At 44.5% G+C, this 26,641-nt stretch overlaps 1 protein-coding gene across 6 annotated transcripts in view; it reads left to right on the forward strand.

Annotated features, from left to right (window-relative positions):
• The window catches only part of GCK (glucokinase), a 48,701-nt gene extending 22,870 nt beyond the window's left edge, over nucleotides 1-25,831 (forward strand). For 2 of the 6 annotated variants that reach the window (XM_083480594.1, XM_083480595.1), the window contains 10 exons: nucleotides 343-750; nucleotides 5,561-5,723; nucleotides 10,616-10,770; nucleotides 11,714-11,833; nucleotides 12,336-12,431; nucleotides 14,548-14,647; nucleotides 16,713-16,896; nucleotides 17,633-17,788; nucleotides 19,595-19,828; nucleotides 24,080-25,831. In XM_083480594.1, the coding sequence (XP_083336720.1) occupies nucleotides 688-750; nucleotides 5,561-5,723; nucleotides 10,616-10,770; nucleotides 11,714-11,833; nucleotides 12,336-12,431; nucleotides 14,548-14,647; nucleotides 16,713-16,896; nucleotides 17,633-17,788; nucleotides 19,595-19,828; nucleotides 24,080-24,224 (1,416 nt within the window). In that variant the 5' untranslated portion in view covers nucleotides 343-687 and the 3' untranslated portion in view covers nucleotides 24,225-25,831. Of the gene's footprint in view, nucleotides 1-342; nucleotides 751-2,795; nucleotides 3,036-5,560; nucleotides 5,724-10,615; nucleotides 10,771-11,713; nucleotides 11,834-12,335; nucleotides 12,432-14,547; nucleotides 14,648-16,712; nucleotides 16,897-17,632; nucleotides 17,789-19,594; nucleotides 19,829-24,079 lie in introns of those variants that run through there. The other 4 variants (XM_083480597.1, XM_083480596.1, XM_083480598.1 and 1 more) reach the window with 3 other exon arrangements.
• The last annotated feature ends 810 nt before the right edge of the window (nucleotides 25,832-26,641 follow it).

Consider the following 26,641-nt stretch of genomic DNA (forward strand, 5'->3'; position numbering starts at 1 on the left):
AACCCGAGGTACCACTGTAGTGGTAATAAATAAATAAATAAACCATTTGTAATTTATTTATTTTTTTAAAGGGAGGGAATGGGGGCCTTGAGGGACCTACAATAAAACCTTTTGACACCATAGCATCAGATTGAGAGATTCATAGGAGCATTTCTTTCTTTTTTTTTTTTTAAAGACACTTTTGGGGGGGCCTGGGGAGCTCCCACAAAATCTTTCTTGGGGCTAAATGAAGGCTGCTGGGCTGCAGTACCCCTGCTCTTGTGCTATTGCATGTCTCTGAGAACGCCCGCAGGTTACTAGTATGCCGTAGGGCCTGACGTGTATCCTTCTTGTGTCTTTTAGAAGACACAACTGAAGCCATCCAGAATTCCCAAGACGAATAAAGGCTGAGGCGCTTGGAAAGCCCTTCTACAGTCTGCATCAATATTTGTTAGTGTTGCTGATCACACCGGCCTTCCTTTTTCTCTGCCGGGCAGAGTTGCTGGACCTATTTCCTCCGCTGGTGAACCTTTAATCTTTTCGGATTGGAAACGTTGCCCTCAATATCAACAACGCTCAGCCTTGAGCTTAAGCAAACACACAACAAAAAAAGAGACAAGAGACTCGGGTCAGTCTTGTCAGCTTCAGACCAGGTGGCCGAGAGCAGACAGGCAGCAAACGGGTTTCCGCAGAGCAAGCCCAGAATCAATGGACAGTTTGGAGGGTTCACGGTTGTCAATGATGAAGGAAGTGTTTGACAGCTTGCAACTGGTAAGAGCTGCGCAGAACTCTCTGCTTCTGATCTGTTTTGAAAGTGATTGCTAGGTAGATTGCTGTGTGTGTTTTCAACTGCTTCTTCTGAATCTTAAGATTTCTGGATTCTTGATAAAATTCCAGTTTATCTAGAGTATGGCCCTCCCTTCCTTGCAAAACGCAAACTTCTTGCCTTTTTTGTCTTGATTCAGCTGCTAATTCATTGCAAGTTTCTCTGTGGTTCATTGGCGAAAAGAGAGTTAATTTGGGAGGGGGGGTTGGAATATAGGAATATCTGCTAAAACCAGAAGAAATAACAGCAACATGCAGGGTGTCTCTCTCAGGTGGTAGCTGAATTATTCAGGCACATGCCCAGGTTAGCGCCATAGGAACAATGCACAATACCCAGTCAGTCTGCACCACCAACGCTGTAGAAATAAATGAGATTGCAAGGCCAGCACTGACTGTGCTATCAACACAGAGTCTTATGAGCCACCATTCAGATATTGCAAATGGGGCATTTGCAACAGGTTTGTTTTTTTTAATAAAAAAACTTACTGGATTTTCCCCAGAAAGACTAAATTCAGATTAAATGAGGTGAAATATTAGTGTTTTGATTCCATGGCTGCTGTGTGGATATTGTGAACATTTCACATGCACGTGGAACATGCATCCAATGATAAACACCTGTCTGGAAGCATCCATCGTTTCTGTTTTTAAAGTGGTAATTTGGTCCCTGTAGCAAGAAACGGGCACAGTGGAAGCTTGCAACTGGCCAGAAATGAAGTTAGAATGTGATTATATTTCAGGCGTGCCTTCCCTTCCCTGTTTCATGGCATTCTGAACTGCTCTCCATCAGAGACAGGATGCTTGGCTGGAGGAAGTACTTCAGGGGTGGCACAGAAACCTCCTTTACTTGACATTTTAAAAATGGGGAACGGATTTTTACAGCTTAATTCAATTAGAAATAAAAGCAGATGCATTATTTGTAATATTAAAATTGTTTATATACTGTCTTTCATTTTAATACCAAGGTGGTTCACTGTGGTCACTGTTGTAACTCTTAAGGTCAGAGTGAATAATAATAATAATAATAATAATAATAATAATAATAATAATAATAATAATAATTCATTATGGTTAGTGTTCATAACTCTTGAGAAAAGTACTGGGGAACCTCTAATTCTCCAGACGTTGTTGACTATGGCCACACGCACCTCATTAATTTAAAGCACTATGATTACCACTTTAAACAGGCATGGCTTCCCCCAAAGAATTCTGGGAGCTGTAGTTTCTTAACAGTGCTGAGAGTTCTTAGGAGACATCGATTCACCTCGCAGAGTTTCTGTTCTTAGAGTTGTCTGTGAAGAGGGATCGATTGCTAAACCACTCTGGAAAATGTAGCTCCATGAGGAGAATAGGAGTCTCCTAAGAGTGATCAGATTTCTCAACCAACTATATGGTTCCCATGATTCTTTGGGAGCATCCATGACCGTTTAAAATGGCACAATACTGTTTTAAATGTATAGTGCAGTTGTGGCCCAGCTTTGGAAACGTGTGTGCCAATCTCGTGTCAATTTCAACTGTCCAGTTCGGAACACAGAGGAAGATGGTGAGCTCTTGAGCAGAACTGGGGACCAGGTAGGCTGGGATTTCACAGTGACATTGACACAGGATCTTAATACACCATTCAACATTTTTGTCCCAATCAACCCAGAGAAGAAGGCAAATATGGTAGATAGGCAGACGGAAGGCATTCACAATTCTTAGCTGGTGTGTCCTGATTTTCATCAGGCGTATCAGTCTGTGCAAACCCCATTATGTGAATGCAATGGACCAAACTGAGCTTTGGGCATTCCAACACTAGTCATGCTATGCGCACTCTGAGGTATATTCCGAAAGCCAAATCTGTGCAGGACTCAACCTGAAGGCATGCATGCATAGCACACAACTAGTATAGGTCAACAGGGCGGGAGATTAGCAATGCTCTGGTTGGCAACAGTGGCTTCCATGGATTGAGGTGAGTTCTTGAGGATGCCTGGCAACCCGCTGCTGGAAACTAACATTCTGTTAGTTAACCAACAGAGTTCTTCTTATATTATGCCTTGTCTCAGCTCTCTTGCGTCAGTGTGCTGCATCTGAAAGAAAGGCAGAATTCTCTCAGGGAAAAGCATCATTCTGAATTAGGATATGCAGCAGTTAGCAAGTGTCACTAATATGAATGGAATTACGATGCCAAGGAATGGATGTGATTGTGAAAGCATTTTCCTTTACACAGCGTTTTGGATGGCCCCATCACAGAGGTGATGAAAGGTTGCATGCTATGTTGCCCAATTGCATTCTCAACCCCATCCCAGGCCACTTGGCTACAAAAAAAATAATGAAATACCAAAACTAATGTCAATATTTAGAGTTTGTACTATATTTAGTTCCTGTTGCACCAGTTTTTAGCAAGTGAGCTGATCAATTAAATTTCCCTTTTTAGACCTGGCATCTAACCAAAAGCTAAAAATAGAAGACCCAAGGTCCTTTGGCTGCTAATTTAGGCACTGATCTTCTGAGTAAATATAGAACTTGGATTTAGAGTGAAAAAATGTGGGGCAAAGATTTAAATCCACATTTCCAAATAGTGGTTGTCGGAGTTGTGTGTGGAGAGTATGTGAGGTTGGAGTCTTCCTGATGTTTCTTTCTCCCCCATTGATGAAGTGCTGACTTACGCCTTCTAAACTCTCTTGTTTGGCAGCAATTATACTTGTGCATAATGTAAGAGAGCATATGGAGGCAAGGAAGAGAGATTTTTTAAAAACATGCTTGTGCATTCTTAACTGTAGATGAAGCACATTATCTTCGATAATGCATGTGTGTGTGTGTTGCCATAATTACAAGTCATTCCATTATTATTATTTTTATTAAAATAATTCAGCATTAATACATACATATTACAAATATACAGACAAACATACATTTCATACAATCCTTAAAAATATTCATACATACCCACACTCAATCCCACAGATACTTCCTTTTCCCACCACCATCCCTCACCCCACCCTTGTGTTAGACTTCCAATCTACTCAATTGCAATTCCTTTACACTTCTATTACTTTCTTTCACACACGTTTAAACCAACTTTCTACTTCTTTTTCTGTTACACATTGTTATTCATCTTATTTAGTGTTTCAGTATTTATAACGGAACTTGTTTATTCTAATAGGAGTTCTGATTTTTCAGTGTGATTTTGCAAGTATAAGTCATTGCATTATTACAGTGATATCCCACTAAGAACATGTGAAACATCTTGCTCACTGTGGTTTGCCAGAGTTTCAGGCAGGGTTCTTTCCCAGTGTGACCTGGAGATGCCAGGGATTTGGAACCTTTTGTGTGCAAAGCAAGTGCTCTACAACTGATGTTAAGCAGGACATTAAAAAAGTCCTTCTGATGTCTAGCAAGACATTAAATAGTCCTGCTAGATCAGACCAGGTGCCCACCTAGTCTAGCATTCTTCTCTCACTGTGGCCAACCAGATGTCTATGGGAAGCCCACACCATAAGCAGAATTTAAGCACTACAGCACTTTCCCCTTCTGTGATTCCTAACAACTGTTATTCAGAGGCATTCATCTTCAGAGCAGGAGGTGGGACTGAGTAATTCCCGGGGGAGGCTTAACACACACACACATCACTTTATGTTGGAGCTGGTTGTATCAGGTCAGACGACTGATCCATCTAAGTTCAGGGACAGGCACTGAGTAATTAAGCTGGAATGAAGCGATGCTGCTATGTTGCTAAACAAGAAGTAATGCAATGGGCAGAAGCTGCAAGGAGGAAGCTACTAACATACCCTGCAACATTTCTCCGATGAAAATGGGGACACCCTATTCCGTAATTATAATAAATATAATTTTATACCCTGTCCATCTGACTGGGTTGGCCCAGCCACTCTGGGCAGCTTTCAACATATATAAAAACATAACAAAACATTAAACATTCAAAAACTTCCCTATACAGGGCTGCCTTCCGATGTCTTCTAAAAGTTGTTACTTATCTCCTTGGCTCGAAGGTTGCATAACTCCATACCCTCCAATATTTCACTGATGAAAATAGGGACATCCTAAGGAAAAGCTGGACATTCCGGGATCAATTCAGAAACTGAGGCAGCTTCTGTAAATCCAGGACTATCCCTGGAAAATATGGATACTTAGAGAGTCTCTATTAATTAAAGGCACAATGGCCTTGAAAATCCTCGATGGAATTGTCAGCTATGCCACTCCACACTAGACATGTTAGTGTTGCAGTTCCTTTTTAGCATAGGAAAAAGATAACCACAAATCAGGTCTAAAAAAGTTGGGAGGATGACAGAGAAAGCACTGGAATGGAAAAGGCTAGCAATGCAGTTGACTGGGATTCGCAGCAAATAATAATGATAAAATGAGTGAACAAAACATGGAAATTCCAGACCACAATCTCTTGGAGTATAGGAACTGCTGTCCCTTGACTGTCCTGTGGGGTGTGCATAGGGCAGATAAAAAGCTGGCTCGAGTCTGAGAAGTGGCACCCTTTTTGGATCAGAAATGCTGACCTACTGTTTTCTACATAAACAGCAAATGAAGGCCAGTGGTGATAGGTAGAGTGCATTGACCCTGTTCACGAGGACACCCAAATCCTTACATAATTCTAGCAGGAGTTTAATATAGGACAAGAGTTGAAGGTATCATTACAACATGAAGTGGTGGCATGCAGACGCCACCTGCACCCTTTAAGTGACTCTGTTGACACATGCTATACTGTACCCATCTTCTTGGACATTTGCTTGTGTGTCTTCTCATGTAGGTGGAGCAGATCCTCTCAGAATTCCGGCTACAGGAACAGGATCTGAAGAAGGTGATGCATCGGATGCAGAAGGAAATGGACCGGGGCCTGAAGCTGGAGACACATGAGGAAGCCTCTGTGAAGATGCTGCCCACTTATGTACGCTCTACCCCTGAGGGATCAGGTAAGCAACAATGGTGGTCATATCATTTTGGTGCAGCTCAGGAGGTCTGATCTAAAACCAACCCAAGGATACTAGCATAGGGGTAGGTAACCTGTGGCCCTCTAGAAGTTGCTCAACTCAACTCCCATCATCTAGGCAACAGGAAACCTGGGTAATGGCCAGGGATAATGGGAGTTGTACTCCAACAGCATCTAAATGGCCAAATGTTCCCCACGACCATGCTATTGTCCAGAAGCAGCTCACCAAACAGGGCTTCTTGGCAGGTGAGTCACTGTTGCTTACCAGGATGGAATGGGGGAGAGGAGAGGTGGCAAGGAGATTGGCATGATGCAAATGCATTGGCAGGGGCCGTGAATTGGCTCTGCCGGTGCATTTGTGTTGCACTGACTTTACTGCTTCTTCACCCCTTCTCCTTCCAGGAAGCAACAGTGACCCACTTACTGGGAAGCTAGCATTGTGGCTCCACCCCATCCAGCGAACCACTTCTGCTAGTATGTCTTCTGAACTCTTATGCCCTGACTCTGATCCAATGTTTACTATAATTGAGATGTTCTCATTCTAGGTTGCTGGCCCATTTAATGAATGTCAGAGACTGCAGTAGATTAACAGTAACTCTTTTATGGTATAAAAGTGACTATACAGTAGCCCTAATAAACTCACTAATGCAGAACTTATTTGCGCTTTAGTCCTAATTTAGTTTCATTTCCCATGCCATAGCCCGCCCTTTCAGGATCCCATTTACAAACAACTGAGCAAAACAATGAGCTGCATGAACAAGCCTTAGTAACTTTTGTACCCTGAGGTGATGACTAGACTGTCAGTCAGCTCCAATAGCACCTGGGGATTATTCTGCTCTGTAATTGGTTGCTATTTCTATCTAAAGAATGATTAGTCTCTGTATTGTGCCTTTCCTGATCCGCACTGCTGATGTTTCAGGATCTTGGTCTACTGAAGCTTTGTTCTCCTGCTAGCTCTGTCCTTAAGCTTGTTGGTTGATTGCATGGCTGGATATGATTTTGGCACAAGTCTCAAGTGTCTTCTCCTTCTAAATGTATCACTGTTGGTCATTACAGCATTGGATTGTGGTGTCAAATAGTGCCCCTGCCCCTGGTTCTGACCATCACCTCTGATTGTCAAGTTTTATTTTCACCTGTGAACCAGGATGTAGTTTTAGTAATGCTTTTACCCGGTAGTGTTTATCAAACTGTAACTTATATAGGCTTTTCTGCCTTTTTATCTGCTACATGGACTTCCTTCAGATCAGGCCACTGGGGATACAGGTCTGTTTCCAGGGTCAGAACTGGTTCTTTGTTGTTGACCCATTAACAACTATGCTGGGCTGTTGGTTGCGTTAATTGCAGTTGCTCTATCACTCACTTGAAATGGATCTTCTTTTTTCGGGCTCTGCTTTGTGGTTTGGATTGCTCTTTGTACCTCCCTATTGGCTTGTAGGTAGTGTTGGCAATGTGGCTAAAATTATATTTCTTTGTGAACTGGGAAAACTCCTTCTCTGCAAATTGTGGGGCATTATTTGTTACAAGTTCAGCAGAACACCCCTGTCTGACAAATACAACTGATGGTGGTAGAATTTGTAAGATCAAACATGTGTGCTATTTCTAGATACTTAGAAAAATAGTCTATATACGTAGCAACCAGGTACTTATGCTCATGTAATTCATAAATGTCTGGTTCCAACTCTTTTCTAAGGTCTGTCCGGTAAGGGAGTAAAAGTGGTTTCTTTTGCTGAGTGGCTCTATTCTAGTGGCAGAAACATCACTATTTTCTTTTTTATATATAATTTTATTTATAAACGTTACAACAATTATTCAGCCATAATTCTAACATTTCAGACTTTGACTCCCTTCCCCCTCTTTCTGTGGTTCTTTACATTTATTTTCATCCTTTCCTGCATACTCCAAATTATCTTATTCTTCTAATCATCTATTCTCATATATATCTCAGATATGTTTTTGAAACTGCAGGTTTTTACAATAGTCCTGCCAATATCTTGATCTGTTTACAGTTTATTTGTAAATACTCAATAAACCATTTCCATTCCTTTCTAAAAAAATGTTATCTTGATTTCTTATTCATCCTGTAAGTTTTGTCATTTCTGCATACTCCATTAATTTCTGTAACCATTCTTCTTTCTTCAGGACCTTTTCTTCCTTCCATTTTTGGGCAAATAACATTCTTGCAATTGTGGTTGCATACATAAATTTCTATACTGTTTAGGTAGTTCTGAGCCCATAATTCCCAAAAGAAAATGTTATCTTAAAAGGCTTTTTCAATTCATTATATATCATTTCCCAATAAGCTTTAACCTTATTACAAGACCACCACATATGGAAAAAGGTACCTTTCCCAACACATATTCAATTTTTATTTATACATTTTTTGCCAATCTACTAGGTGTTAGGTACCATCTGTATAACATTTTCATATAATTTTCTCTTAAACCATAACATGCTGTAAATTTTATATCCGTATTCCATAATCGTTCCCATGCTTCTATTTCTATGTTATGACCAATATCTATTGCCCAATGTAACACTGAAGATTTCACTTGTTCGCTCTTTGTTTCCTATTTCAATAACATCTTATACATCTTAGATATCACTTTAACATTACAGTTTAACAGATCTCTCTCTAGTTGTGATAGTTGTTCCCCAAACTCCTGCTTCATATCCTTTTTAAATACTTCATTCAAATGATGATATTGTAACCATGTTGTTACCATCCCTGATAAATCCTTAAACTCTTATAATTTAAATTCTCCACCCTCCTCTCTTAGCAAATTTCAATAAATTCCATCATATTTTTCTTTTTCACCACTATGGCTTCCAAAGGTGAAAACCAAAGTAGCATTTTAGTATCCAATAAATGTTATATTTATCCCATATTTTGTACAAATTTTTCATAATTATATGCTTGCCTAGGCTGCGGATGCCTTCCTGAAGCCTGGAGAGCGAGAGGGGTCGGTGCGCACCGACCCCTCTCGCTCTCCAAGCTTCAGCGAAAGCCTGCATTCGCCCCATAGGACGCACCCAGATTTCCCCTTCATTTTTTGGGGGGGGGAAGTGCATCCTATGGGGCGAAAAATACAGTATTTTGTAATTTATTTTTACTCTCATCATTCATGTTTTTAACCAGGAGCTTGGTTTTATCCTTATTAATTTTAAGACCTGCTATTTCTGCATTTTTTAATCTCTTCTAGTGTTTTCGGAATTGACTCTATTGGTTCTTCTCCAGATATCACCACATTGTCTGCAAATGCTTTTAATTTATATTGTCTCTGTCCCACCCTTATTCCTTTAATTTCTTGATTACATCTTATTCTTTGCACCAAAACTTCTAAAACTAATATAAACAATAAAGGTGACAGCGGGCAGCCTTGTCTAGTTCCTTTAGCTATTTTACAGTTGTCAGTCAATACATTATTTACTATCAATTTTGCTGACTATTCTGTATATATTGCATTGACTCCTTTTATAAAAGTGTCTCTACAACTCATGTATTCCAAAACTTTAAACATAAAGTCCCAGGAGACATTATCAAATGCTTTCTCTGTCTAAAAACATTAAGGTTGCTTGTTTTTCATTTCTCACTTTTAAAAATTCTGTTACATCAATTATATTTCTAATATTATCTTTCATTTGTCTTCCTGGCAAAAATCTGGCCTGATCTTGATGGATTTCCTTTTTTGATACAGCTTTCAGCCTAATTAACGAATATATCTGCAAAAAGTTTAAAATTGTTATTCAACAAAGATATAGGTTGATAGTTCTTAACTAGCTCTTAGGAATCAAGGTTATATATGCCCACTTCCTGAGTGCTGTGTATACACTCCCATTTACTATTCACCCAGTGTGCTTCCATTGCTGGTTTGTGAAGCTGTGTACACATAATGTTAACCGCAATCCATATCCACCCATAGTTTCTTGAGAATCACTGTGGTTTGCTGCATTTCTCACCAAACTAGCTACAATCTGATTTGATTCCATAAGTACATCCACACACACCCTTCTGCCCACTGATGTGGACAGACAGCGGGTGACTGGGAAACACATCAAATCATACTGATGCGTACAATGATTTATGAATGTGGTGTGAAATACAGCGGAAAAATATTTAAGCTGGCAATGTGTAGACAGTCATAGTCTTGCACACTCTCTATATTTGATGATGCCCTGGTACCCTTCACAGAGTTTCACTGGGACATCTTGTCTCATCTCAGCAGGAATGACAATTCAGTTTCTACAAAGGACTAAGCCCTTTAAGTGTGAGTCTTTCTTGTTCCACAAAAAGGGGTTTGAGCTTGGCTGGGATGCTCCTCTATTCATTTACGCCAGGCATGGCCAAACATCATCCCTGACCACTGGTCCTGATAGCTAGGGATGATGGGAGTTGTAGTCCCAAAACAACTGGAGGGCCAAGTTTGGCAATGCCTGATTTAAGCAGTGTAGTATGTTTACCAGTTTTGGTATAAATCTGCCTCAACACTGTACCGTGCCCAATAAGCTTTTCAGCTCGACAATGGATTCTGGTGGGCTAATTCCTGAAATAGCTTCCACCTTCTTAAGAACAAGGCTCACACTATATTCATCTATGCAATGGCCCAGGTGCCCATTCTGTCCTACCAATTCCAGTGGTCCCCAGCCGCCCACCACTGGTCATAAATGGCGATTCCCTCAGCTTTTTCTTACACACTTGCCTTTAGAAAATAGAAGTCAGGCAAGCACGCCATCACCATAGGTGTTGACATGAATCACTCTGCCTCTTAATTACAATCCTGCAGTTGAGTTGGGTTCTTCTAGGATCTGTGTACAAGGCAACCTAGCCCAGGTGGTCCCCCAAAGACTAAACTGACATGTCACACTCTGGGATTGCAGAGGTGGGAGATTTTCTGTCTTTGGATCTCGGGGGCACCAATTTCCGAGTCATGCTGGTGAAAGTGGGTGAAGGTGAAGAAAAACAATGGAATGTGAAGACGAAGCACCAGATGTATTCCATACCGGAGGATGCCATGACGGGAACAGCAGAAATGGTGAGTCAGATGAGCAGGTGAAATCAGCCAGGTTACGTATTGCATCATGATTTGCAGGTGTTCAGGAGGAGGCTTGCCCTTGGGAAGGAGGGAGGCCACATTGTCAGACGCAGAGGCAATGTAGTCCCCTGGGCAAAATGTTGGGCCTGGCCTGGACCTGAGTTCAAACCCTTTCAAATAATGGCTCTCACTCTCAATTCAGAACCTTCCACAGAAGTCTCCAACTGTCCAGGACAATTGACATACTCTTTGTCTAAACCCGAACTGTGATCTTGCATTGCAAGACAAACTCAGTTGACTCCATTTTTATCTGATGAAGTGGGCTCTATTCCATGAATGCTTATGCCACGAGAAAAAATGGTTAGACATAAAATGTTGGAGTCAACGTAGCGCTGAACAGGTCATTCCACCGGCGCAAGGATTTCTCCTTGTGCAACACAATTATCACCCTCTCTCCTCCCTCTGCGTGCCCTCTAAATCCGCCCCTCCAGAGGAGATTTGGGGATGATACAAGGCACGCACAGGTGGAAGAGAGGGGGCAGACATATTGCTTCGCTTCAAATCAATGCATGCCTCATAGTTTTCCGGTGAAATCATGTTACTTTTTATGCCACAAACTTTCCAGGTTCTGTGCTTTCCCATTTTTGTTGCGCTATAGCACAAGAGTGCTCCTCCAGGGGACAGCTGTGCAATGACATTGGGGAAACCTTACAGAACAGCGAATAAAGCAGAATTATGTGTGAACAGTATAAACCCACCACTTACACACTATTATTGCATCAAAGACATGTTGCAGAGTGAGCGAAATTGACAGATTCATCCATCCCTCCATGTTCCTGCAGAACTGCTTGTGGAATGCTAAGGGAGATTGCTGAACGTTTTCCCTTCCTTTCCCCACAAACAGCAATGGACTTTTTTTTTGGTGTGTGTCTTTCTTCCCCAGCTCTTTGATTACATCTCAGAATGCATCTCCGACTTCCTAGACAAACATCAGATGAAACACAAAAAGCTACCTCTTGGCTTCACATTTTCCTTCCCTGTTCGACACGAAGACCTCGACAAGGTGGGATTTGGGAAGGGGGTTCCCTTCTCAATGCTCTCTCTTTCTGCATGAGCTGTTCATTTGAGCCACTGAACCATGTACAATGGTAGCCTGATGAATGTAAGTAACATAACAAAATAGCACTTCCAGGCAGGGGGAATACTGCAACTCCCATCAGCCCCAGGCAGCACTGTCCAAATGAACAGCAAATCAACAACTTTCCAGAATTTATAGCAGAAGCATCATGCAGAAAGATGTCACATGTGTCACTGATAGTCATGTACAATCATTCCAGATTCTGGAAGGGTGCTTTTCCACACCTGTCCATTGCTCCAGTTGTTATCCTGTTGCTTTCCACACATCAGTTAATGATTATGATTATATTATTATTATTATTATTATTATTATTATTATTATTATTATTACTACATCACATTGACCCAATGCAGGGATAACTTTCACCAAAGAGATTTTGCTTATTTCAGGATGTTTCTTCTGATCCTTTAAATCTCTCGGTCTGCAGGGGATCCTATTGAACTGGACTAAAGGCTTCAAAGCGTCAGGAGCTGAAGGGAACAACGTAGTTGGGCTTTTGAGAGATGCTATCAAACGGCGAGGGGTGAGATGAAAACTGTGTTGTGCTGTTCAGTTCATTATTTCTCCTCAGTTGCTTCGTAAGACTGTAAGAAGCTCCCTTATACCAGGTCAGTCTGTCTGTCCATCTGTCATCTAGCTCATGCAGTGACTGGCAGCATTTCAATAGAGTCTCTAGCACAGGTTCTTTCCCACCACATCTTACCTGCTTCTTTTAACTTTGGGCTTATTCCAGACTTACATTTCCTCCATACTTTCTCAGCACGATCCGTGCTTTAAAGTTCTGTGTCCGAAAACTCTTTCTTTTTTTGCTCTGGAGCCTTCCCTCCGAAAACCCGCTCTTTACAGCTGAATCAAAGCTGATTCTGCTGAAAACCTGAATTGCTGTTTGTTGTCCTTCAGCTTTAGAGAGTGGGTTTTTGCAGGGAAAGCTCTGGGACAAAAAGAAGAGCACTCAGACATGGTCTGGCAAAGCGCAGGCCTGTATGTGGAACGAGCAGGGCAAAAGTTAAGTGTGGAGACGCCCCTAGCCAAAGGTGTCAGGTACAGGTGGCAACCATTTTGCGCAGGGTTTCCATTCCTGGCCCCTGGGTGTGTCAACAGAGTCTGCAAAAGCCCACCCAGCCCTGTTCTGCCCCGTTCACTCCTGTTCTGCCCTGCCCCTGTTCTGCCCTCTTCTGGGTACAAAAGATCCTGTGCATTGGCAGTCGTGCATCAATTGGATGTGCACAAAATGGTCGCCACTTGTCCTTAAAGGATTGACAGATTTGGGGAAGGGCCATGGCTCAGCAGTAGAACATCAGGTTCAATCCCTCACATCTCCAAGTAAGGTTGAGGGAGAAAGTCCCCCTCCCCCCAGCTTGAAATCCTGGAGAGCTTCTGGCTGTCAGTGTTGACAATACTGAGCTTGATGGACCCCAAAAGCAGCTTCCTAACTTCCTATACAAATCTAGACAAACCTGGACAGCATCTTAAAAAGTAGAAACATCACCTTGCCAACAAAGGTCCATATAGTAAAAGCTATGGTTTTCCCAGTAGTGATGTATGGAAGTGAAAGCTGGACCATAAAGAAGGCTGATCGCCGAAGAATTGATGCTTTTGAATTATGGTGCTGGAGGAGACTCTTGAGAGGCCCATGAACTGCAAGAAGATCAAACCTCTCAATTCTTAAGGAAATCATCCCTGAATGCTCACTGGAAGGACAGATCCTGAAGCTGAGACTCCAATACTTTGGCCACCTCATGAGAAGAGCAGACTCCCTGGAAAAGACCCTGAAGTTGGGAAAGATGGAGGGCACAATGAGAAGGAGACGACAGAGGACGAGATGGTTGGACAGTGTTCTCGAAGCTACCAACATGAGTCTGACCAAACTGTGGGAGGCAGTGGAAGACAGGAGTGCCTGGCGTGCTCTGGCCCATGGGGTCACGAAGAGTCGGACATGACTCAACGACTAAACAACTACAACAAATGTTCCTATCCAAATTTGCATGTATCAATACTTCTGGGCAAGATGCAATGGCGAGTGCCTGGAGTCTCACCCGCATCATGTGCTGCAGTGTGCATAGCCACTCTTCCTTCCTTTCACGTGTTTTATCCACACACAGACCTTACTTCCAGTTTCCCAAGAGTATTATGGCACTATAGTATTCCATGGTGAAGAGTTTTTGCATCTGTTGGGGACGCGAGTGGTGCTGTGGTCTAAACCACTGAGCCTCTTGGGCTTGCTGATCGGAAGGTCGGCAGTTCGAATCCCCGTGACGGGGTGAGCTCCCGGTGCTCTGTCCCAGCTCCTGCCAACCTAGCAGTTCGAAAGCACACCAGTGCAAGTAGATAAATAGGTACCGCTGTGGTGGGAAGGTAAACGGCATTTCTGTGCGCTCTGGTTTCTGTCATGGTGTTCTGCTGTGCCAGACAGAAGCAGTTTAGTCATGCTGGCCACATGTCCCAGAAAGCTGTCTGTGGAGAAACGCCGGCTCCCTCGGCCTGAAAAGCGAAATGAACACTGCAACCCCATAGTCACCTTTGACTGGACTTAACCTTCCAGGGGTCCTTTACCTTTTTACCTGTTCCATCTGTGCTTCTCTTAGTTGGGTTTCTTCTCCCGAACTTTGATTGTGGTGCTTCTTTCCACCCTTTTGTAGGACTTTGAGATGGACGTAGTCGCAATGGTCAATGACACAGTGGCAACGATGATATCCTGCTACTATGAGGATCACCAATGTGAAGTTGGCATGATAGTGGGTAGGTCACCTCTCCTTTTAATATGCACCTGGGCACAATCAGCTTCAAACTGGGGCTTTAATCCTTATTTCTATTTATTGGACATAGCTTTCTGTGGGATGTAGGAAGCTACCTTATACAGGTCAGCCAGTTTGTACAATCTAGCCCAGCATTGTGTATTATTACTGCTCACCAAGGTCTTAAGCAGAGGGTCTTCCTCATCACTTGCTACCTGATCCTTTCAAGTGAAGATGCTGGGGGTTTAACCTTGGACCATCTGTATGCAAAGCATCTGCTGTGTCTCTCGTGAAAGCCATTGTTTCTAACACTGGTGGGGGACATGTCATGTTCCTTCTGGGGTACTTGTCCACCTTTGGTCCCCACCCTGCACTCAGCCCTCACCTGTGGCTCCTAGAAGCTGTCAGAATGCGACAGCGACCACACCCTGGGAAACAGATTTGACTTGCCGGCTAAGCCAGGTGAGGGTAGCCAATGGGTCTCGGTGAGTTAGGGACTTCCCCTGTGTGTGAATACAGGCTTGGGCAGATTGAGTGGACAAGATCAATAGTGGGCCCAATGGTCAAGAAGGCGGTTTCTGTACATGCTGTAGAGGAAAGTGAGGGGCAGATGGGACTTGTCAACCTGGTATGGCAGCCCATTTAGGAGAAGGAAAACTCTGATCCTAAACCTCCACTGCCTTGTGGGAATATCTTCAGGAGAAGAAAAGGCTAAGGAGTAAGCTCTACACAAATCCCAAGTGGAGTCCCTAAGACGGTTGGATGGCATATGCCTTCTTCTGGCAGCTCCTGCAGCCAAACTGGTATCAAATACATTGCTCTGCTTTCCTTTGGATCACATCAGCAACACCGAGGGAGGTGGGGACTTATCATCTGGGCAGCCCAGGACCTCCAGGCTTGCACTCTGGGGAGGTCACTTTGGTACTGCTAATGCAGCAGTTTGACTTCACCCCCAGAGACAGATAGATGCCAACAACAACGTTGATAATGGCCTTAGATATCAGCAGACAGGCTAAAGCTGAAACAATGCATTGGCTATTGCCATTCTCAGCAGTCTTCACACCAGAGACGGATCTACTATAAAACTAATGAAGCTTAAGCTTCAAGGGCCCTGATTCCTGAGGGGGCCCAGAAGCAACTTTGGTCCACATTGCTTAAAAAAATCTGGGCCTGCCTAGTTGATCCAATTTGAGTGGCACGACAATTTGAGTGGCACGATGTTATATATATTTCAACAACCCCAAAGTTTGACAGATGTTGTAAAGGTGCGGTGATCTGTCACGGAACAACCCCACTGAAGAGGATAACAGTGGTTACCCAGACCTCATTGTTGGTTGCGAAGGGGGGCCGATGGCAGTTCAAGCTTCTGGGCCCCCCAAAATGTAGGTCCGCCACTGCTTCCCACTGGTAGATGCCAGTCATATCACATGGGGGAGTTCCAAAACTAGGGTGGCACCATTAAGAAGGCTACCCGCTGTGTTGCCATATTGTAGACCTCAATTAAAGATGGCACAGCCAAGAAAGTCTCCTTGGTGGATCTTAACAAATGGACAGGCCTATCCAGGACAAGGTATTGTCTCAGGTATCCCAACCTCAGGTAGTATAAGGCTTTGTAAGTCTCTGTACCTTGAAGCAGGTTCACTAGCATATAGTCAGCCAACGCAGCTCTTTCAGAATCAGTGTTATATGTTTGCAGTAGCCCATAGGGAAGCCTAAGCTTTCCAGCAAACTCCACTTGCTAGCCAGTCACGTGAAGTCATCTGATGTCACCTGTCAGTCATTATGTTCATTTACGCCCTGAGACTTTCCTGCTGGAAAACTCACCATGAACAACAAGAAAGGTTGTTGTTGTTATGATGTTATTTATGACTTGCTTCTCATGAAGAATTTTGAAGTGATTTCACAGTACACACACACACACACACACACACACACACACACACACACAGCAACTGCATATGTAAGAACTGTTAGAACAATTGCATATGAAGGTTGTGCCAGAGTTTCCTATATGACTCTTGTGCATTGTCCAAATGCGGTGAATTCTCTCTGTGTTTCCATTCTACCAGGCACAGGTTGCAACGCTTGCTACATGGAAGAGATGCAGAATGTAGAGCTTGTGGAAGGGGATGTAGGTCGGATGTGTGTAAACACCGAATGGGGAGCCTTTGGAGCATCAGGGGAGCTGGACGAGTTCCTCTTGGAGTATGATCGTGTGGTGGATGAGACCTCACTTAACCCCGGTCAGCAGCTGTAAGGAATATGACTGATAAAATTAATGTTTATTGCTTTCTTGAGTTTCACACTTCTCATTGTGAATGAGACAGAGAGGATACCTTTGAGCGGTCATTAATGCTGAGGAACCCCCAACCTAGTACTCCCCAGATGTTGTCAGACTCCATCTCTCATTGCCTTCTCACAGCCGATGGTCAGAGGATGGGGGTTGGAATCCAAAACATCTGGAAGGCACCAGCAGGTTGGGGAAGGCTGGCCCAGCCCTATCAGCCAAGCGCAGCTCATGGATGGTTTGAAATCGGGGGGGGGGGGATATTCCCTATGGCGAACCTGATCTCTGTTCACACTAATTTTATAAGCAGATGTGGGAATTGGTTGGTGTGCGTGGAGAAACTCTAACAGTGGGAACATGATCTGAATCTAGGCATAGTGACGGCATTTCATCCATGGAGTTGCTTTCTGGTCTCTGAAGCATCCCAAAAGGCCTGAGTAAGGCATGTGTCGCAGTTGTGGGATCCTCTGAAATGCAGCTGACTCATACTCTCCTGCACATATTTGCTGGCGAGAAAAATGTGCAAAGAGGGAGAGGTGGTTGTTTTTCCTGCAGCTCAGAGAAAATAGCATCTATTGCTGAACAATCACTCTTGATACCTGAGAGGGTTTTGCTAAAACAAGCTGCAATTATGTCATCTAACAAGTCCTGCCCCTAACCCCAAACGACATGTACCAGTGATTTAATATTCCCTTTCCCCAGGTATGAGAAGATCATAGGAGGAAAGTATATGGGAGAGATCGTACGGCTAGTGCTGCTAAAACTTGTCAATGAAAACTTGCTCTTCAATGGAGAAGCAACAGAGAAGCTAAAAACCAGAGGATCTTTTGAAACTCGCTTTATCTCACAAATTGAAAGGTAGTATGTTTCTTTAAGGTGTTTCTTTTCTTTCTCTCTCTTTACCTGCCCAGGGTTGGTGTCAGGGTTAGGCATTGTAGGGCATTTCCAAAGCCCACACCGCCAACAAGGGACCCACTTCTGCGCTCTGGAGACTCCTGGCCTCGCTGCCCAATGGTCTAATTCAGTATCAGGCAGCTTCCTATATTCCTAAATATAGAATCAGAGTATGGTAGAGTTGGAAGGGACCCTGAGGGTCATCTAATCTGAAACCCTGCAATGCAAGAACCTCAACACGCAGTCCCTAATCCAATTTGAAACTGTACCATGATTCTTCCCCCCCCCCGCCACCTCAGACCTTTGTCAAGTGATGAGGAATTGCTAACAGAGCTCTCTTGGCGCTGTGGTCTAAACCACTGAGCCTCTTGGGCTTGCTGATCAGAAGGTCGGCGGTTCAAATCCGTGCGATGGTGTGAGCTCCTGTTGCTCTGTCCCAGCTCCTACCAGCCTAGCAGTTTGAAAGCACGCCAGTGCAAGTAGATAAAGAGGTACCACTGCAGCCGGAAGGTAAACGGCGTTTCTGTGCGCTCTGGTTTCCATCATGGTGTTCCGTTGCGCCAGAAGTGGTTTAGTCCTGCTGGCCACATGACTGCGAAAGCTGTCTGTGGACAAACGCCGGCTCCTTTGGCCTGAAAGCGAGATGAGCGCCGCAACACCATAGTCGCCTTAGACTAGACTTTAACCATCCAGGGGTCCTTTACCTTTAACCTTGAAAGGGGCATTGTTCATGGTTGAGCATCTGCTTACATGCAGAAGGTCCCAGGTTTAATCCCTGGCATCTTCAGGTACAACCGTTTAAAAATCTGGAGAGCATCAACAATACTAAGCAGCATGGACCCATAGCCCAACTCAATGTAAGGCAGCTTCTTATGTAAACGTCTTTTGAGGAATTCCACTACCATCCAGCACAAGTAGTTCATCTCTTTAGTCTGAACATCCTCAGATGCTAGCACACAGTGGTTGCATTCCCACTGGTTGGAAAATTTAGAGTAGGAAAGGGCTGGCCAACATTAGGAGCCGCCTAGACTGTGCTGTCATTTAAGGCTAGCAGATCTGGGCAAGCAGCCCACCCTGGACACTGGGCATTGACTCACCTGGCCGGCTCTCCTGGCTCCAGTGATCTCTTCCAGGCTCTTGTGGGTCAGTTGGGGGTTCACAGAAGTCAGCTGGAAGAAATCAAATGAGTAAAATTAACAAGGACAAGAGTAAGGCCCTCAAAGAGTTCTGTTCCTGATCTGTATGGACAGAACTAAGCTGCTCACATTCGGCTTCTACATTAAGAACATAGGAATATAGGAGAAGCCGGCTGGATCAGGCCAATGGCCCATCTTTTCCAGCATCCTGTTTTCACAGTGGCCAACCAAATGCCACAGGAAGCCTGGAAGCACAACAGCGCTCTTCTCACTTTGGATTCCCAGCCACTGGCATTCAGAGGCATACCGCATCCAAGTGTCTCACAGCATGGTGAAACCCATCCCATGGAGTAATATTCAAAACAACCTCCACTACGGTGGTTGTAACTTGTGCCCCACAAGCCCTTGCTCTTCTCCTGCTAGGAGGCAACAAATTGCATTAGCATCTGGTCCACAGCCACCACATTCTCTCTCCCCCCCAGTCTTATGAAGCGCATATCAGTTATATGAGATGAAGCGCACAGGTTGGTTGTGGCCTCCTTCTTCTGGTTTTCCGTTGAGACCTGGGGCGATGAAACACGCCAGCCCCCTCCACGATGACAGTAGTGAGAGCCCTTGTACTTGTCGTTCCCAGTGATCCCGGTGACCGTAAGCAGATTTACAACATCTTGACATCCTTTGGGCTGTTGCCCTCTGTAACAGACTGTGACATTGTCCGTATGGCGTGCGAGAGCGTCTCTACGAGGGCTGCGCAGATGTGCTCAGCCGGGCTGGCCGGTGTCATTAACCGCATGAGAGACAGCAGGTGCGAGGGCACGTTGAAGATCACAGTGGGCGTCGATGGCTCCGTCTACAAGCTCCACCCCAGGTGAGACCTACCTACACAGTCTGGCTATATCATGAGGCTTCCAGAGAAGCCTGGGCCTTTCTGAACGATTCATCAGTAGATGTTTAACTATCCACACGCTTCTAAACACTGGTGATTTAGCAGCACACAGCCACTGCTGTTCTGCTTGAAGGTGGAAATGGAATAGCAGCTCTGGGGACATCCACAATGTACATTGAATGCACATGGCTCCCCCCTCCCCCAAGGACCCCAGGAGCTGCAGTTTGTTAAGAGTGCTGGGAATCACATCTTTTTATAATTGTTATTAATTGGACTATATAGAATTTGGGATAACCCCTCAACATCTGCAACGATACAGAGGCCCTCCAGAATGGCGGGGTTGGTTTTGTCTCTGGGTGTATTCTGCTGCATGCTGTTGCTGCCATAAAGTTGTGAATTAGTAGTGAATTTATACCAGACCAACCAAGCATCATTCCACTTTGTTAGTGGTTCTGTGATGCATCCCTAGTTGCCATCTGGAGGAGCTCTCTCTGTAGCGCAACAAAAGCAAGACAACACACACATTGCCCGTTGTAAGAAAAGTTCCAGGATTTCAGCTGGAAGCTACAAGACATGCACCGAATGGAAACAAAGCAGTACGTTCGTCTAGAAATGTTTGCAGGCGCAAACAATTTTGAAAATGAGATTGCGTGTAACAAGGGCTTTTTTCCAGCCGGAACTCACCGGAACTCACCAGAACTCAATAATAATAATAATAATAATAATAATAATAATTTATTATCTATACCCCATCCCATCTGGCTGGGTTTCCCCAGCCACTCTGAGTGGCTCCCAACAGAATATTATTAATAATAACAAAAAAAAATGATAAAACATCAAACATTAAAAACTTCCCCAAACAGGGCTGCCTTCAGATGCCTTCTAAAAGTCAGATAGTTGTTTATTTCCTTGACATCTGATGGTAGGGCATTCCACAGGGTGGGAGCCACTACCAAGAAGGCCCTCTGCCTGGTTCCGGCACCTCTCAGATGTGTGCCATTGCCATTATAAGAGAATAAGGGAGGTGTTCCAGCATCTCTTTTTCTGGAAAAATAGCAATGCGTATAACTGTCCCGGTACCATCATAAGCACAAAACATGATTAATGCTCAATTTAAGAAAATTCTGGAAGGGCCCATACGGTATAGGAATAGAATATTACGTGTATATGTGTCACTTAGACTCCGGTTGTTGCTTTTTCTAAGGAAAAGCAGTTTCAGTAGAGAATCCTGCCTGGGGAGCGGCTGGGGAAGGAAAAGAGCGCTTAACTCTTCCCCCACCTACTGTTTTTATGCTGCAACCCCCTCGGCTGCTTCCCCTTTCATGGGGTTCCAGATGTATGTTTACCTTTGCAAATTAATGTCTGTCGCTGGACCTCTTGGCGGCAAGGATGGATTGGGGAGGAGGGAAGAGCCAAGAGAAAGTGGAAGGCAGAGAAAAGGTCAGAGGTGCCCCTGCATATAACATTTAGTTTGGCTTTTGTTCAGTCGTTTGAAGGGGGTCACCATAGACATCTGACAATGGCACCTCTGGCAGTGGGGTGGTAGAGCAATTTGCCCGTGTTTTTATTATTTGGCCTCATAAAATAGTATCGCTGTTCATTAAGCAGCACCGTGCTGTGGCGGTAGCAAGCTTCACGCTGCTAGGCAGGAGGTAGGAGACAATAGCTGGAAGAGGAAACTCCCCGAGTCTGTGTTCAGAGTCCAGGCCGAAGCTTAAATCTATGAACTGGGGTCTCGGACACACCATGAAGGGCACGTCCGCAAGCTGAGGCAGCTTTTGGCACTGTTCACTGAAGGCCGAATTCAGCTAAACGGGAAACCTGGAAATAATCCCTGTTGGAGAACGGGGCACAGCCCCTCACCAGATATCAGCATTGTTGAAACGGTCTGCATAACGAGTAGTTTAGTCAACTGACTGGTTGGATTAATAGAATATACATCTCTGTATCTTGTGATTTGTTGGGGGTATGGGAAACGGAACATAGCATCTGATTTGCATGTAGAAGGCCCCATGTTCTAGGTAGGGTTTCTAGATGACCTATGTTTTGAGAATTCATCCTGATTTGCTTGAAGGCCGGTTAGATGTTGATGTGTCAAAGCGAGTGTTACCCCACACTTCGCCATCACTTTCCCTACCACGAAAAGTCCAACCTTTAGGGAAGATGATTTGTTGCGTAAGACCGTAAGCTCCCTGGAATCCTGGAGAACTGCTGTTAGTTAGCATAGACAATTCTGGCCGAGATAGACCAATGGTGTGACTCATTTTAGGCAGTTCCTTGTGCCAGCCTTTTTCAACCTTGGGTCTCCAGATGTTGTTAGACTATATTTCCCATCAGCCTCAGCCAGCTTAGCCCAATGGCCATGGATGATGGGAATTGCAGACTAATAACATGTAAGGACCCAAAGTTGAAGAACTCTGCCTATGTTATTGCCTATACTATAAGCTATTTGCAAAGGGGGGAAAAGCAAAACTTAATTCCGTACAGGCTCCACATCCCCAAAGAGCTGTGCAAAACTGCTTACTGTATTTATTATTCTATTTGTTTATTTAGCAACATCTACATACCACTGGGTCCAGTTCCAGTGGGTTCTGCTGAAGTACCAGTGCCTTGGTACCCGGCCTAGCATGTCAGGTGCTGATACCAGGTCTGCTTGGCAGAGGACAGCTAGAGATGGGTCTCTAGAGAAGGTCTCAATGTTCAGTAGAGTTGGGAGGGGATTTGATACATTTCGTATTTTAAGGTGAATTTACCAAATTTGCCCTTTCCAAAACATGATGTGAAGTGAAATTTTGGAAATGTTCTCTTGTCCGAAATTACAGTGCAGTTCTCCAGCCAAGTAATGTGTACAATAGTGTAGATAAAAGCGTGCGCATGAATGCATTAGTGAAACATACATGCAAAATGCATCATATTAGATTACAGCGCTTTGCCAAAATGTGTATATTAGGCAAAATTGTGCGCACTAAAATGCTGATGAATTTTCGTGAGGACTTAAAAAAAGAATACAGTGGTACCTCTGGATGTGAATGGGATCCATTCTGGAGCTCCATTTGCATCCTGAAGCGAACACAACCCGCGTCTGTGCATGCGTGGGTCACAATCTGCCGCTTCCGCGCATGCTCATGACGTCATTTTGAGTGTCTGCGCATGCGCGAGTGGCGAAACCCGGAAGTAATGTGCTCCATTACTTCCGGTTTGCCGCGGAGCACAACCCGAAAAGGCTTAACCTGAAGCGACTTCAACCCGAGGTATGACTGTATATACAGTGGTACCTCGGGTTAAGTACTTAATTCGTTCTGGAGGTCTGTTCTTAACCTGAAACTGTTCTTAACCTGAAGCACCACTTTAGCTAATGGGCCCTCCTGCTGCCGCTGCGCCACTGCTGCGCGATTTCTGTTCTCATCCTGAAGCAAAGTTCTTAACACAAGGTAATATTTCTGGGTTAGCGGAGTCTGTAACCTGAAGCAGATGTAACCTGAAGCGTCTGTAACCCGAGGTACCACTGCATACCGTATTTTTCGTTCTATAAGACGCACCTGACCATAAGACGCACCTAGTTTTAGAGGAGAACACACACAAAAAACTTCTCTCCCTCTATGCGCAGCGCCTCTCCAGCAAAGCGGGAGGAGAAAGGGAAGGGGCTCTGTTTCTCCTCCCGTTTTGCTGAAGGTGCGCTGCGCAGCTTTCCCTCTCTGCGCAGCTCCTCTCCAGCGAAGCGAAGTCAGAACAGCAAGAGGGATTGCTGTGCAGCGAAAGCAGCGATCCCTCTTGCTGTTCTGGCTTCTGGGATAGCCGTGCCAAGCCTCTTCAGGGCAGGAGGAGCGCTCCTCCCATTGCCCTGAAGAGACTTCGTGCAGCTATCCCTAAAGCCAGTGCGCACTGATCCCTCTTGCGCACTGATCCCTCTTGCTGTTCTGGCTTCTGGGATAGCTGCACAGCCTGCATTCGCTCCATAAGACGCACACACATTTCCCCTTACTTTTTAGGAGGGGAAAAGTGCGTCTTATAGAGCGAAAAATACGGTATATGTGCACTAAAATGCTGATTAATTTTCGTGAGGACTTAAAAAACAGTAATAAATCTGCAACCTGCTGTGGAGAAAAACGAGGAATGGAGAGAACTGGAAGTCAACGTATGTCCATTCCTAAAACCCAGACAGATTTATGTAGAGAGGTGGGTTTCCCTTCTCAATTTCTCCCCTTGTCTTTATCTCTCTCTTTTTTGACCCAGCTTCAAAGATCGGTTCCACGCAGCAGTCAGGCAACTTACACCGGACTGCGACATCACCTTCCTGCAGTCGGAGGAAGGCAGCGGCAGGGGAGCGGCTCTCATCTCGGCAGTCGCGTGCAAGATGGCGTGCATGATTGGCCAATGAAATGCCACTGCGAAAGGACCGTGAAAGGGATGCCACCGACCTGGGAAGGGCCCCCTCCACCCACTGCCAGGCTGAGGTGTTTCAGGGTGTGCCAAGGAAGCAGAACCAGGAGACGGAAGGTTTTCCTGGGGGGGGTGGGGAAGGGGGAGGGAATGGAGTGGTGTCGGTTCCTCCGAACCTCTGCCTCTACACAACACAATAACCAAGCAAAAATAGTCTCTCCTTTCTGTCCTTAAAACCTTCTCCACTCCTGCAAGCTCTGGGGAGGGTTTCAATTTATGCAATAAGCAGCTTCTCATAGTACAGTGGGGGGGGGCTGTTTGGAGAGGTGGTGTTGCAGGGATGGGAAGTCAGGAAGGGAATACGTTTTGCTTTCTTTCTTTTCTTTGTTGGACAGCTCAGGAAGCAGGGATCTGGGCAAAATGGCATCTAGTTGCAAAGTACGGTTTCTTCCTCAGTAAATGAGGTTGGGAAGGTGCAATTCAAGCTGCCGTTATCAGCCACTGATGAGCATAGTGCAGAGAAGGCAACTTTGAGTAGACACATTCTCCAACCTTCTCCTCCTCATCTGGTTTCCAAGACACTAATGGTTTCCATGTGAGTTTGTGAGTCAGCTTGAGCACAGACCAGGGTCCTCATCAGCAGAAGAGCCCAAGTGAAAAGTCAGGTTTTTGCATTATTTCCGGCACTTTCCACCTTCTCCAGATTTAAATCCAAAGCTTGCAATCTAGTCCCAATACTATCGCCAGTCCAAACTGTCATTTCCACAGAGACAGATATCCTGGACCATCTCTACGTTGTTTTTTAGAAAAAGAATCAGTCACCATTAACATGGAGGGAGCTTGAGACTGAACAGGGCCCAAGAGAGCAAGCAAAGGCCGTAAAGCATTTTATGACATGAGAGTTGTCTGCTTGGGTATAGCTCGCCTTGCCTGGATCCCACCCTTGTTTCAATAATTCTGGAAAGCAAGTAATATAAAGACCGCAAGTAATATACAGACCGCAATTACAGACAGTAATATACAGACCAGCAAGTAATACACAGGAAGTAATATACAGACCTTGAAACAAATTCAGTTCCAAGGCTCTGGACACCTCAAAGAGATATGTGTGATGCATAACCAGATAGGTAAGCACTTGGGTCAGGGGTAAGTCATTTCTCTGGGACACTGCTTGCCCACCTGTGATGAGTCCACTAGTGTGCATGGGACATAGTGGGATGAAACCAGCCCCCTCCACCTGCAAGCATGTTAAACCTGCCACAGGGCGAAAGGTGAGTTGCAATTGCATGTGTGACTTGAAGTGGGAAAGTAACAGGCTTCAGTCTGGAAGCTCCTAAGATTTACTGAAGACGGGTCCATTCTGTTTTTAAAATGTAATGTCTTGGGCATCCCTCAGCAGCAACTACAGAAAGTTTGATCCCCCTGATTTCAGCTCGTACGGATGTTTGACCCAGATTATCTCTCCTCACTGTCATAATATTGTTTATTTCCCACTTTTTTTGGTTCTTTTTCCTCTGTCTCCTGCTATCCTGCTTATGGATCCAGGGGCCCTTTTATATTAAAAAATAATAAGAATAAAAAAATAAAAAAATCTTTTTAAACTTGCCCCTGTCGTATCTTTTTGTTTTTGTTTATTAAACCTTACGCCTGTGTTACAGTGTGGAGTGGAGTACAAAGCAATGGCAATCCTATGCGTATTTACTTGGATGTAAATTCCACTGTATTTGGTGGGTCTTACTCCCAGGTAAGTAAGAACAGGATTACAGCCAGTTGAGATTTGTAAAAGGAGAGGGGCTGTTCTAAGAGACTCCAATCCATTATCTTATCCCACCCTCGGTATTCTACCCTGCCCAACAACAGCCAGTTATTATATTTGACTTTCCCCCTTTTCAGATCAAGACAAGCTGGTGACAACAAAGACCCAGTTTGGGGTTCTCTCCTTGCCTTGTTAGGTCCCCCCCCCCCACTGATGTCCACGCCATATAGCATTGCAAAACTGTACCTCTTCTAGCACAATGAAAACTGGAGGTTCTCCATACAGTCATTATGCAGTTGAATATGAGCAGAATAGTTCATTTATGACACTTCCACCCCAGCCTAACATCAGGGCAGTGCACATGGATTTAACTCACAACCGTGGGAAGTAGCTTACCCTCAGGTAGGCAATGCTAACTTGTAATCACTCCTAAACCATCTTTAATGTTTTGAAAGATGGAGTTCCAAAGCAGTGGGGTCACCACTGAAAAGGCCATGTTCCAGGTACTCTCTAATCTTATAGGTCTTAAGAAAGCAGAACCTCAGGTGCTGATGTTAGTGCACAGGGAGGCTGGTCCCAAACCACACTGTATGGCTTTAAAAGCCTACTGGAAATAAGGGTATGAAAACAATTAGGCTGTCAGTGCAGTTGGTACAAAT

This window comes from Podarcis liolepis (assembly GCF_965112155.1).
Source record: "Podarcis liolepis genome assembly, chromosome: 16".
NCBI classification, from domain to species: domain Eukaryota; kingdom Metazoa; phylum Chordata; class Lepidosauria; order Squamata; family Lacertidae; genus Podarcis; species Podarcis liolepis.